The sequence below is a fragment of the Elgaria multicarinata genome, chromosome 10, assembly GCF_023053635.1.
Source record: "Elgaria multicarinata webbii isolate HBS135686 ecotype San Diego chromosome 10, rElgMul1.1.pri, whole genome shotgun sequence".
Lineage (NCBI taxonomy): Eukaryota > Metazoa > Chordata > Lepidosauria > Squamata > Anguidae > Elgaria > Elgaria multicarinata.
The window spans coordinates 87,062,108-87,076,115 of NC_086180.1; the positions used below are offsets into that span (position 1 = coordinate 87,062,108).

The 14,008-nt window shown below is 42.2% G+C and overlaps 1 protein-coding gene across 6 annotated transcripts in view; it reads left to right on the forward strand.

The window, feature by feature from the left end:
- The window catches only part of KCNIP4 (potassium voltage-gated channel interacting protein 4), a 295,289-nt gene that overhangs the window by 245,948 nt on the left and 35,333 nt on the right, over positions 1-14,008 (forward strand). The window contains exon 1 of one of the 6 annotated variants that reach the window (XM_063135281.1): positions 2,363-2,451. The exons of the other annotated variants lie outside the window; for them this stretch is intronic. Within the exon in view, the coding sequence (XP_062991351.1) occupies positions 2,396-2,451 (56 nt within the window). The 5' untranslated portion in view covers positions 2,363-2,395. Of the gene's footprint in view, positions 1-2,362; positions 2,452-14,008 lie in introns of those variants that run through there. 6 annotated transcript variants of the gene reach the window in all.

Consider the following 14,008-nt stretch of genomic DNA (forward strand, 5'->3'; position numbering starts at 1 on the left):
GACATTATTAGGGAAGGAGGAGATGTGGGGCTGCTTCTTTTAGCAGTAGTCACACATTCCCCACAACTCTCTAGTTCCACCCCCCCACCCAAATGTTATTAGTAATATTTAGCATTCTGAAGTGCATCACATACAACTGGCTTATAAAGCAAGTCAGAATTATTACCCCATATTGCATATGGGGGCCTGGATGCTGGGAGAAAGAGTTTGCTTGATATCACCTATGCAGTTTCTGGCAAAGATGAGATTTGAATCACAGACATCCTGATTTATAGCTCCGTCTCTTAGACATTATGCTACACAAACTCTCTAAGATACATTATGCATATTGGCGTCATCTCCCTTGCTTTCTTAAGCACAGTTAAGAATTCCTGTGAGTAAACTAATTACAAAGGCAATCTGACGTTTACCAGCCAGATGTCTTCAGAGCCAAACTGTGATATTAAATATATTGCTTGCAGAAACATCAGGCTTTTTAAAAAATAAAATAAAACCAGGCACAGGAGAGCATGGTGTAAAGTTAGAAGTCAACGGTTTTTCCCTGCCTCTCATAATACTAGAAATTGGGATCATCTGATGAAGCTGAATGGTAGGAGATGCAGGACAGACAAAAGGAAGTATGCCTCAAAACAGCGCATAGTTGAACTATGGAATTTGTTCCACGTTCTGTAGTGACAGCCTCCAACTTGGATGGTTTTAAAAGGGGATTAGACAAATTCAAGGCAGATAAGGCTAGCAGTGGCTATGACTCCGGATGGTTACGTATATGTTATCTCCAATATCATAGAAAATGTGCCTCTGAAGGCTGGTTGCTGGGGAACATTCGTGCGATGGTGCTGTTGCTTTTATGGCCTGTTGTGAGCTTGCCATAGACATCTCATTGCCGTCACCGTGGGAACAGAATGCTGGACTGTTAAACAGTTCTGATCCAACACGGCTCTTCTTTACTTTTTAGTTTTAAGGGAATAGTTTTCTTTCGTGTTGTCTTTCCCCAAATATATCAATCAGTGCATGATATGTGTTTAATTTCTTCCAAAACTTTAACTTCTGAAAGAAAAGTTGGAATAATCTCAGCGAAAATAAACATGATTACACAGACAGTAGTCCTTGACAAAATCTTCAATTTCACAATACTATCAGCTTTATCTGATAGGCATGCTACAAATGTATGGCTTTAGGTCAAAGTCGTGATATTGTCAGGAGATCATAGGCCTTAAAGATCAAAGAGGAGATGAATATATGGCAAAGGTTTATCAATTCTGATGCATTGATTCCGAAGATAGGCGTCCAAGGCATTTTAGGGTTCCCTGGAGCAGTTGAAAGAAAACACTCATCTAAATGATTGCTTACTTTAGTTGGAACAGTGGACAGCCTTGTGGCACTTTAAAAATGAACAAATTTATTATGGCATAAACATTTGTGAACTAGAGTCAATTTCATCATATGCATGAAGTATTATCCTTAGTCAGCAGGTTTAGGAGGGGGGAATGGAAACAGTGAGGTCAGATGGAAACGAAGTGCAAAAAGAAAAAAAAACATCAGTGACAATTATGTTAAATTGTAATATTATTTAAATTATCTGTCATAATCTGCAGTTGGAAAATGTAAGGCAAACTCTGGTAGGCTTCCTTTCCCCATAAATCCAAGCTAACACTACATTCCATCATCCTTCTCATTCCTCATGGTATTGATCTCTGGTATTTCAAAGATATTCATTTTTTTTTCTTTATTACAACTAAACAGCCAAATTGAATCTTAATTTAGTCTGTACTTGAAAAATCCATCAAGAACTGTCATTATTATCATGAAATGATACAGGGGGAAAAAGCAAGGAATTGGTGTCTGTCAAAGAAAGGCAAAAAGTACCAGCTGGTTATCAGAGCTCCTGGATGAATGGCATGTGCAAATTGTTTGATGCGGCTCAGTAGCAGAGCTTTAGACATCATAGGGGACAACAAAGTGGATTTTTGTTTTATTATTAAATCACCATCCAATTAAAGCAATTATGGAGATGTCTGTCAATATTTTGCCATTTAATCTTGAAAAGCACACACAGACACTCAGACATCTGGCTCTCATTTAAAGATGAGTTAATGCCACTGCTTGCATTTATGTATTTATTGTGCCGGGCCAATCCACTTCTTAAAAAGTGAGCATTTGTACAAAGGCCTCCCAGGTATGGAACAAAAGGCAAGAGGAAGAGATTTTGTTGTCTTCTTGATGTGTCTCAGCTGGGAACTACTTGGTGGTTCCTTGTGCTCCCTTTCTCCAAATGCAAATGTTTGGTATGCAGCATGCGAGTTTATACTTGAGGAATGTAACAGCCCTGATAATGTATTTTCTAGGTTTCCTCTATACCCAGAGCAGCACCAGACACAGCATTAAAGAGAGACTTATGAAGCTCTTTCCCTGTTCAGCTGCCAAAACGACATCTCCTGATATTCAAAGCAAGTTTTTCTCTTCCCATTTGCTAAATGTTGGTGTTTAGTTCTGCACGTGTTACAAAGTGTGTTTTAAACACAATTCTGCTAACTTTCCTCTATTTAAAAAAACAAAAAAGTCCGCTTATGTAACCAACCATATGTTAGATATTTGTTGAATAACCTTGAAGTATCTGAGGGCCCTACAATATCAAAATCTGAACATTATGGGCTACTGTGGCTTAAGTTCTGTAAAGTGCAGCTGAACTTGATAGAACCTACAACAAGGGGCTTCCAGGATTTTCTGTGAAGCTGCCAGGTTCTGCGTTTTCAAACCGTGTTTTGGGGAAACCTCAGGACCTTATCAGTGTTCTTCAAATCAAAAGATCAGTAATGGTGAAATGTCTTCCCCAAAAGTCATCTGCCCAATCCTGAAATGTAGAGATTTTAGGTGTGGTCTAGGCCACGAGCCTCTTAGGTGTGCTCTAAAACAGTGGTTTTCAACTTCAGATTGGGGACCTGGTCACACCTTTACCCAAAGATGCATTATGGGACCAACTTCTTAACCATAAGCAGATAACTATTGTTGATTTTTAGTGTATTTTTAGCATGTTTGAGGCCACAGTTAAATATAGCAACAGTGGACCTATTGAAGAACTAACTAGGGTTGTGGAATGAAGGCAAGTTTCAGCTCGGTCCCCACTTCAGAAAGTGGGCTGATTCAGCTCAGACCATTTGGCGCATGGCCCACTGTGACTCAGGACCAAAGCAGAACCTTGAATTGGATAATGCAAGGCTTCGTATGTCTCGCTAATGACTTATATAGAGGAAATTATCAAACAGCTATAACTTTTTTGTAAGAATTCGTTGGAATCTGTTAGCGCTTTCTGCCAAATACCAAACAAATAGATGCAGGGGTTGTCGTGCAAGGGCAGCATTTACAGTTTAGGGATGCTAAAAAGGAACTCACGTCTCTCCCTGTTTGTTTTGTGAGGAAGTTGCCCGTAGGTAAGCAAATATCAGACAGATTGGTGCAGAGGTTAGGGATTTATGATGAAGAAAAATAGTTTTAGGCTTTTTTTAAATTTTCTCCTCAGTTGACACCGACTGACTGACATCAGTTGATCCTTCTACATGCCTCCCAAAAGCACTGTGAGGGTCAAACTACATAGTACGTTAACTGTATAGAATGTAGCTGAGGCGATCTTTTTTCTTCTTTTCACTGTGGAGTTAACTGTGCTCCAAATTCAGATCGGGACTAGCATGCACTGGGACGGGACAATTACCCAACTTCCATTTGCTTCCCAAAATTTTACCACATACCCTGGATGGGGATTTAGAAAAGAAAGAAGTCTCAAAATCGCAGTTGGAGACTGGTATGACTTAAAGTTTCTCCATATAATAATAATAATTTTTTTAAAAAAAATTCTACACAGAAAACTAGCACGTCAGTGAGACAGTTAGGATAGAAACCTTCTTGATCTACTAGTTTTCTATGTGCAGGAATTATGTGTGTGTGTTTGTGTTCATAACACACACAAACTCTCTCTCTCTCTCTCTCTCTCTCTCTCTCTCTCTCTCTCACACACACACACACACACACACACACACACAGAGAGGAGAGTTCAGTCATGTGAGGGAAGTGGTATGAAGTCTGCCAAATATCAAACCATCTGGGTGAGAAGTAGGCTAAAATTGTCAGTAAGTGTACAATGAGTGATGGACTCTACAGTCAACCATAACTGGAATTCTCGTGGAATTTTCCTGGCTTGTCCAAAATATTTTGGCTTCAAGGATTTTGCTCTGGCTCAGCTCCTATTCTTTTCAGAAGGTCTTCAAAGGAGAGCTTCCTAGGAGATGGTGCCAAGAGCATCAAAAATATGAATGCGCATGTAACCCCTATGGAGCAGATGGTTTAGTCCCTTGGGTGGGGCTCTCACTCAGATGGAGGGCTGGAGAAGAAACAGCAGAAAGAAAGATCCAGCTCTGCTGAAAGCTGAGTGTTTGAGAATTCTGTTTAATTATAAGCCCTTATCACCTTGTATAAGGTAAATTGAAATATTAATTGTGTACAATAGCATTTCAAGGGGGTGAGGAATCATTTTTATATTGATATTTGTACTAATTATATTATTGCAGGGCTAATACTCTGAACTGTTTTGTTGCTCCCTGGAATTTTGCCTTGGGATATAAAAGTTGAAAAAGTCTACAAAAAAGACTCCCAGAGTACTCGGCATACCACGCAGGATTGAACTGCAAGCAAGAAATCCATGTTTGTTAGTGTTGTTGTTGCACAAAGGACAGATTATGGCATATTTCTGTGTTTGAATGTTTACTAAAGACATGTTTTGTTATACATACATACATACATATATATATATATATATATATATATATATGTTTTCTTTGCAAGTTTGTTCTGATTAAGCCCCATAGAACCCACACTAGGAGGTTATATGCACACACATGCGTGCACACACACACATAATAATGATAAATATGGCAGATCAAATGTTTATTTTAGGCACTGAGGTTTTCTGAAGACTGGATGGAGATGTAGTAATAAACTTTTTGTGAGCATTCCCAGTTATTGTTGTTTTCAGTAATGGGGTTTACTCTCCACATCCCACCCACCCCGGATGACTGCCTGCACTGCCGCAGGCCAGGCCCAGCCGCCCGGGACTGGCAGTGGAGGAAACTGCCTTCCCGCCCCCCCCCCCCTGTGCCCCCGGGATGGCCGCCCGCATTGCCGCGGCCCAGGCCAGGCCCACCAGTAGGATGCCCTCCACGAATGAGGCGGAAGGCATCCTACCGGTGGATGCTGGACATGAGTCGTCGTGTTCCTGGTCCTGCTGCTGTTGCTCCTGTCCTGGTTCCTCCAGTAGGCCTTATTATCCCAGAGGGGGTCCAGACTTCTCCAGTGGGTATGGTCAGGCTACTTTTCTTGGGAGACTAGCTTTTAAAATGGTTGCTCTAGGGTGAAAAGAACCTAGTCTATGTTGTTTACATCTTATTATGGCGTTAGAAGAATATACATTATGGACAGATCCTGCTTGTTTAGACTTAGATGTGTATGGATGTGTATAGCACAGATTGGAAACCTATGCTTACGAAGAACAGAATATGCAGAGATGAAATAGCCATTTAGTTGAATGCTAATTGGATGTCCTTTCATTTAATTAGTTCTGACCTGAACAAATTTTAAGTTATAAATTAGCGGAACAGAAACTTGTCAGCTAAAAAAACAAACAACCCTGTGACACTGAGCTTGCGTGGCAGGTTCTAGCAAAAGTTCAGTGGCTGTTTATCATGACCTGAAAATTCAGGACTGTTGGCCTCTTGAATATTGAAAAGTATGCCACTTCCTTTGTAATAAGAAATGGGAGATTTAATATTCAAATGCAAATTAGCAGTATTCAAAATGTGCAGATTATAAAAAGCCTTTAATTTTTAATTTGTAAGATCTTAATATTCACTGTGCTGTCCATAATAAATTGTTTTAACCTAGAGATGCATTTTAATGTGCTTATGGAGATTACAGTCCACAAATGACTAATGCTCATTCCTAACACCTTACTTACAATCCAGCACACAGAATTAGAGCCAATTTACACATTATTATTATATTATTATATTTATTTGTATCCCGCCTTTTGCCCAATACTGGGCCTCAGGGCGGCCTTACAAAATTTAAAACATATACATTTTAAAACCTATAAAAAGAAATATACAAAAGTTTAAATAAATAAATAAATTATATGTATATATATAAACATTGAACATTTAAAATACACAACAATTTTACAAGTCCTTAACATAGACGAAGGCCCAGATTACTCTCCAAAGGCCTGCCGGAACAAAGACGTTTTTGCCTGCTTCTGAAAGCATATCAAGGAGGGAGCCAGTCTAGCTTCCCTGGGAAGAGAGTTCCAGGGCAGTGGAGCAGCCACCGAGAAGGCCACATGCAGGACAAACGTGGTGAGGCTGTTCTTGGTCTGTACCATTTTGTGCTGCAGGTCAGGGGAGGCATCTGAAAGCTCTCCTATGAAACAGGTTCCTGCCATATAAGAAATTAGCACTTGGGGAAAAGGCTAAGCTAGAACTCTGACAGGCTAACTCTTCATGTGTAGAGATTTTTTATTACAAGGCAATTCAGCCATTAAAATATGGGTAAATTCAACCGAAGTCCTACTTAGAGTAGACCCATTGAAATTGGTCTATTCTAAGTAAGACTTAGGTTGGCTTTTATCCTATATTTGTATTTTCCTTATGAAGTTTAGCCCAAAACAATCTTCCTTTTAATAACATGATCACATATGTTAAGAGGCAAATTCTATATTGTATTTATTTCAACAAGAAGAGACACTGGGGAAACAAGCTCAACTTTTGTGTTAGCAGCTCTAATGGGCAGGCTGTGACACCCAATCACATATATTTTTCCCCTGACCAAAAGCTGACTTAGACCAAGTCTGAGTAAGGACGGACTGCCTCCAGATGTTTTCTCACTCGAAATCAAAACCTCCAATTACTTTTCTTGTACAGGTGAAAAAGATCCAGGTATTCCGAGACCTTGGAGCTCTCTGTCAGTCAGAGCAGAAAGCACTTAACTGGATAGACAAATTGCCTGACTTGACGTGCGAAAGAATATGGATCATCAATTCAACTAAAGTTACTTGTGAATAAGGCCAAGTAAAACCTCTCAAATAGCAAATAATAAAGCTACATCTGGACTGTACCACCAGATTGCAAGCGTGGGATCACATAGTGGAATGCTCCCCTATGGGGTAGAGGGGGGGGGGTCCTGAATATAGAAATTAGCTTTTCAAGGAGAAGGCTAAGCTAGAACTCTGTTTCCAGGCATCTACTTTTCTGCATGCAGGGATTTGTGGTAGGGGTTTGGATGAGAATTTCATCAGGTGAGCCCTCACCAGCAATCTGAATTACTACAGTCCATCATATCGGCTGTAAATGAGAACAAATCCTGTGTCCCATTGAAACTAGGGTAGAAAAGTAACTTAATTTCTGACGCTTTCAATGGGACTCAATAATGGCAAACATTAGGTCAAAGCCTAAAGTTTAAGTTTTCAACGTTGTTACTTAATTAGTTCATTTGTGAGTAAGTTTAATGAAGCTGGGCACATTGTAATGTTTGTTAACCCTTTTTCTCAATACCAAGTAAGACATTGTCCATGTTTGTGTGATGTATTGAGTTTTTGTTTTGATTCAGATTACATTTCTGTAGAAGGATCAGCTATTACCCTAAAACAAGGTAGGAGATTTATTGATGTTTTTGTCTCTGGGTTCTTAAATAAATTGCACTCTGAATGCTGACTTCTGTTTAAGTATATTGCTGGCATCAGAAAGAGGTACTATCAGAGAACAAAACAAAAATAGTTGCAGTGTTTTGTTATGTGAAGGCTTTGGGGCACAGCGTTTCTGAGCTATCTAATGTTAACTCCTCGATGGAAAAACATTAATAAAATCTATGTTTGTCAGGCTTGAAGCTTAGTTTTTGACAGACTGAAGTGGAGCCTTGTCTGACATGGGCAGACACTTGTCCAGCTTTCCCCAAACTGGCATCCTTCAGAAATTCAGTACCTCTGGAGGGTACTATGTTGGGGGAAGTTGGATTAGTCACAGTGGCCAGAGACAGGAAATGGGGCCAAATTCCAGGTCCTCTGACCGAGCCATGCCCATGTGCCAACAGCTTGGGTTGGCGCAACAGCTTCCAAGAGCAGCCTGGAAAGAAAGGAACCTCTCGTGCAAGCACTGAGTCATTCCTGACTCTTGAAGGGACGCCAGCTTTCATTGACGTTTTCTTGGCAGGCCTTATAGCGGGGTGGTTTGCCGTTGCCTTCCCTGGCTGTTATTACCTTTCCCCCAGCTAACTGGGTACTCCTTTTACCGACCTCGGGAAGATGGAAGGCTGAGTCGATCCGAGCCGGCTGCCTGAAACCAGCTTCCGCTGCGATCGAACTCAGGCCGTGGGGAGAGTTTCAGCTGCAGAAACTGCTGCTTTACCGCTCTGCGCCACACAAGGCTAAGAGCAGCCTACTCTTTATCAAAACACTCTTAAGATCCCAGAGAACCAGCAGCTTCAAGGCCGCAACAGGGAGTAAGCAAGCTAGATCCCATGAGAACTTCTTACAGAGATCAGCTTGCAGAGACATCTGACATTCATTTCCAGAATTTTTCTTAAAACTATTTTTTTTTTAAGGGGCATGGAGGGGTGAGCTTTGTGGGCGCCACTCTGGGAACCCCTTCAATAGAGTGTGAGTGTTGTTGCTCTAAATGAGAAGTTTCTCACAATTTATTATAACATTTGTACCCTGCTACTATATCATCAGGATCCCAGGGCGGCGTACAGATAAAATCAAACCGTATAAAACAATAAATAATGCACAGTGCTAAAAACATATTAAACCATTAACAAGTTAAAACGGTAGAAAATTTAAAAGGAATTAAAAACAATTAAAATTATATGCAGCTTTAGCCCTCAAAGGCTTTGATAAAAAGCTGTGTTTAACTTGGCACCGAAATGAACCAGCGTTGGCACCAGTCAGGCCTCCAAGGGGAGGGCACTTCATAACTGGGATGCCACAACAGAGAAAGCCCTCGCCCATGTCCCAACATCATGTACGTCTCACGTTGATGGGATGCAGAAGAGGGCTCCTCAACAGTTCTCAAATCTAAGGCAGGCATATGTAGGGAGAGGCGCTTCCTCAAGTATTGAGGTCCCAAGCTGTTCAGGGCTTTGAATTCCAACCAGAAGCATATAGTCAGCTCGTGCAATTCCTTTAAGTCTGGTGTTGTATGGTCTCTTCATAATTTTCCGGTCCGCAATCTAGCTGCTGCATTTTGCACTAGCTGCAACTTCCAAGTCATCTTCAAGGGCAGCTCCATGTAAAGTGCATTGCAGTAGTCTAATCAAGAAGTTAGCAGCGTATGCACTGCTATGACTAGACTGTCCCCCTGTCCAGGAAAGGCCATAGCTGGTGGAATCAGCTGAAGCTGGCCCCAAGAACTCCAAGCCATGGAGTCCACCCATGCCTCCAGTGACAAGGATAGATCTAGGAGTACTCCCAAGCTATGTACCTGCTCCTTCAGGGTGAGTGCAATCCCATCCAGGACAGGTTGCTTATCCAATTCCCAAACTTGGGAACCACCAATCCACAGAGCTTCCGTCTTAGCAGGATTCAGCTTCAGTTTATTGGCCCTCATCCAGCCCATTACAGCCTCCAGGCACTGGTCCAGCACCTTCACTGCCCCAGCTCACTCCAATGACAAGGAGAACTAGAACCGAGTATCATCATACAGATGGCACCCAACCCCCAAACTTCTTATGGCCTCACCCAATGTGGAGCTGGCTTGGAAGGAAAGGTTTGATAGAAACAGGGATGTCTCCAGGCTTGTGAGGTCATCTGACCATCTTCAGGCAATGAGATCAGCTAACAGGTTAGTACTGTGGCCTAGAGGGCACCATTGACACAGAGAGCGGAGTCTATCTGGGTGACTGAGGAACCAGAGTGCTGGTGAGTGATGATGCAGGAAGTTGACTCTTGCAGGTCCATTCAAGACCTGCCCCTCATTGCCCCTGCTCCTGCCCCCACAGTTTACAAACTCCCAGATTTGATGACTTGTGTCATGCTCAGGGCAGAACATGTTAGCTGTATTTCCATTATTCCTCCTTCTCAGGACTTCCTTTTATCCTGTAAAGCAGCTTTGAGTGGTTTTTAGGTTAAGTGCCTGATAGGTGGGGATGGGAGGACAGCTTTAATTCTTTCCTACCCAGCTGTTTGTCAGGTCGAACTTGTGCCCCTGCCCAAGGGATAAAAGATTCAGGTCCCCTGTCTTTTGCCTCTTGGGGAGAAAAGCAAATTGTTTAGAAGAAAAGTAATGGACCTTTCTCTCTCCCCGCCTTTCACAATATGCACTCAACCTGAATCCCAGCGCAACTGATTTACATGGTTAAAGAAAACCAGGAGCGGGGGAGAATAATGTAAGGTGTAGTTTTGCCCTCAACCAGCTTTGAAAAAGTGTGTGGTGTGCATTGATGATATTCCCACAGCGTGTAGATGCTCCATCTAATTTCCATTTCCATCAAATGTTCAGCCATTAAGGCCAGTGATCTTATGAATACTTGGGAGTAAGCCCCATTGAAGACCTTGGGATGTCTGACTAAGCATTCATAGGATCAGGCTGTAAATCTGACTAATGATTCATAGGAGAAGACTAAATGACCCACTACTTTTGTTTTATCTGAACTGACAGCTCCAACAGAAGAAAGCTGGTTGTATGTGATTCCTTTTGATTTTACTGATATTTTTAAAGTGCTTAAATGTAGACACTCAATATTATTATTATTAACATCATCACTGCCACTATCATTTAATAGGGATGTGCTCCGCTTCTCCTCGGACCGAAGAAGCAGAAGCGGATCGGGGGGGCTTCGCCTCCCCTTAAGGCGGAGGAGAAGAGGATCGGGGGAGCCGCGGAGCGTTGCGGAGCGAATCGAGGTGAAGGCGGATCCTTCGCCTCGATCCGGAGCTCCGCAGCAGAGTGGCCCCCAGGCGGATCGAGGCGGGGTGGAGCGGGCCCGATCCGCAATTTGCGGATCGGGCTTGAAGAGGATCGGGGGGTCTGTGCACACCCCTATCATTTAATCCTGGTAATGGGAATTGGGTGCAGATCTGTGGTAAATGTCCCATGGCCAGCAACTGAAGGCCAAATTAAATGTTCTTCAAATCACGCATATCAGTGCTATGCATGATTGGCTTATTTACTTCAGTGTAAGAATGCACCATGCTAATTTGGATCAGGACCATGGTGCTCCAGATCCTGATCCAAATTATGGAAGATTTAAGCTCCCCCTCTTTTCAACCCAAACTTCTACCCCGTCCACCCCACGGAGGGGTAAAAAAAGAAAGAAAAGCATCTCCGTTTCGGGAATGAAAACGGGGCGTGGTTAGAACGTAAATCCTCCCTCCCAGAGCGCCATAGTCCCAATTTGAATCAGGGCCATGCGTGCTTTCACTGAAGTAAATAAGCCAATCATGTATAACTCTATTACGGGTGATTTGATTTTGAAGAACATTTAGTTTCGCTGTGAGACAGCTTTCAAAGGGAATTAGACAAGTTTGTGAATAAAACCATTAATAGCTATTACTCACGATGGCTATATGTTACAACAAGATCAAAGGCAGCATGTTCCTGAATACCAGTTGGAGGGAACAAAAGTGAGAGAGGGCTGTTGCCTAATATCCTGTTTGAGGGCTTCCTACAGGCATCTGATTTGCCACTATGGGAAGCAAGATTCTGGACTAGAGAGGCCTTTGTTTCAATCCAGCTGAGCTATGCTTATGCTCCCTGGTCGAGCATCTCTTTGATGTTTGGACGCACAGAACCAAATAACTTGGAATCCTGTATAGCAGTTTTCACCTTTGGCACACCCTGGCCTTTTGCGGATCAGAGCCAGTTTATGATGGTTGCAATGTCTGCTCCGATTGTAGAAACAGGATTCAGTGGTAGTGGTGGGACTCATTGAATCATAGAATAATAGAGTTGGAAGGGTCCTATAAGGCCATCAAGTCCAACCCCCTGCTCAATGCAGGAATCCACCTTAAAGCATACCTGACAGATGTTTGTCCAGCTGCCTCGTGAATGCCTCTAGACAACCATCTGTCAGGTGTGAGCTGGGGATTGGACTTGATGGCCTTATAGGCCCCTTCCAACTCTACTATTCTAGGATTCTGTGAGTCCCACCACTACCACTGAATCCTGTTTCTACAATCTGAGACTCAAGGGACCCTTGTCCACTCCATTATCTAGTTGTGCTCCCTACACTGGTGTTCCAGCTCTGAAAGCAGGCGATATGCTAGTTCAGTGGTTCTCTACCTTCCTAATGCCGCGACCCTTTAATACAGTTCCTCATGTTGTGGTGACCCCCAACCATAAAATTATTTTCGTTCTTGTCCACACGATCCATTGTCATGGGATGGTTTGCTAATGAAAATACATAACAATAGCTTTAATAATACAAAAGATGATACATGACATAGTTCAGTCAATACAGTTTCCTAAGACCATCGGAAATATGTGTTTTCCAATGGTCTTAGGCGACCCCTGTGAAAGGGTCGTTCGACCCCTAAAGGGGTCCCGACCCACAGGTTGAGAACCGCTGTGCTAGTTGATTCTGAGGTTTACACGTGCAGTGGGTGCCCTTGATCCAATAAAAGCTATCACCCTATCTGCTATATATCTTTTTCATCCATAGGCTTTTTAACGAGTCTTGACTTACATAAAGGTTTGCCTCTGTACCTACTACCTTTATTTGATTTAAGTTCACCTTTATGTACTGGGGTTGATTCACACATGCATCACTTGAGGACTGGTAACTCAATGTATGAATTGCCTCAATTGAAACATAGGAACATAGGAAGCCGCCTTATACTAAATCAGACCCTTGGTCCATCTGGCCCAGTACTGTCGACACTGACTGGCAGCGATTCTCCAGGGTTTTAGGCAGGATTCTTTTCCTAGCCCTACCTGGAGATGCCCGGAATCAAACCTGGAACCTTCTGCATGCAAAGCAGGTGCTCTACCACTGAGCCACAGCCCTACCGTACATTTGCAGTACCGTGAAGCGATATGAAAGTTCTGTTTGTGGTGATTTTTGTGATGGCGCATTTATATATTGCTTCATGCTGTGGTGAAGTGATGAACATCTATGGGCGGACTGGTCCTAGGATTTCAGCTGTTTTACAGGCCCATTCATATTTTCTATTATTATTATTATTATTTATTTATTTATTTATTTATTTATTTATTTATATAGCACCATCAATGTACATGGTGCTGTACAGAGTAAAACAGTAAATAGCAAGACTCTGCCGCATAGGCTTACAATCTAATAAAATCATAGTAAAACAATAAGGAGGGGAAGAGAATGCAAACAGGCACAGGGTAGGGAAGCAGGCACAGGGTAGGGTAAAACTAACAGTATAAAGTCTGCACAACATCAAGTTTTAAAAGCTTTAGGAAAAAGAAAAGTTTTTAGTTGAGCTTTAAAAGCTGCGATTGAAGTTGTAGTTCTCAAATGTTCTGGAAGAGCGTTCCAGGCATAAGGGGCAGCAGAAGAAAATGGACGGAGCCGAGCAAGGGAAGTAGAGGCCCTTGGGCAGGCGAGAAACATGGCATCAGAGGAGCGAAGAGCACGAGCGGGGCAATAGTGTGAGATGAGAGAGGAGAGATAGGAAGGAGCTAGACCGTGAAAAGCTTTGAAGATCAACAGGAGAAGTTTATATTGGATTCTGAAGTGAATTGGAAGCCAATGAAGCCAATTGGAAGCCAATGAAATATATCCTTCCTTCCTAGTATGGCTTTGTAACAGGAGTAAATTCCATTGATCTTAGTGGGAGTTACTTCTAGGCAGGCACACGTAGGATCAGGTGGTCTTAACATCACGAATATGACTAAAAGTGCAACCCTACATATATTTGCTTAGAAGTAAGTCTGATTTAGTTCAATGGGACTTACTCTTAGGGATGGATGAATCTGTCAATTTCAGTTTCTCTCAGTTTCTCATTTTT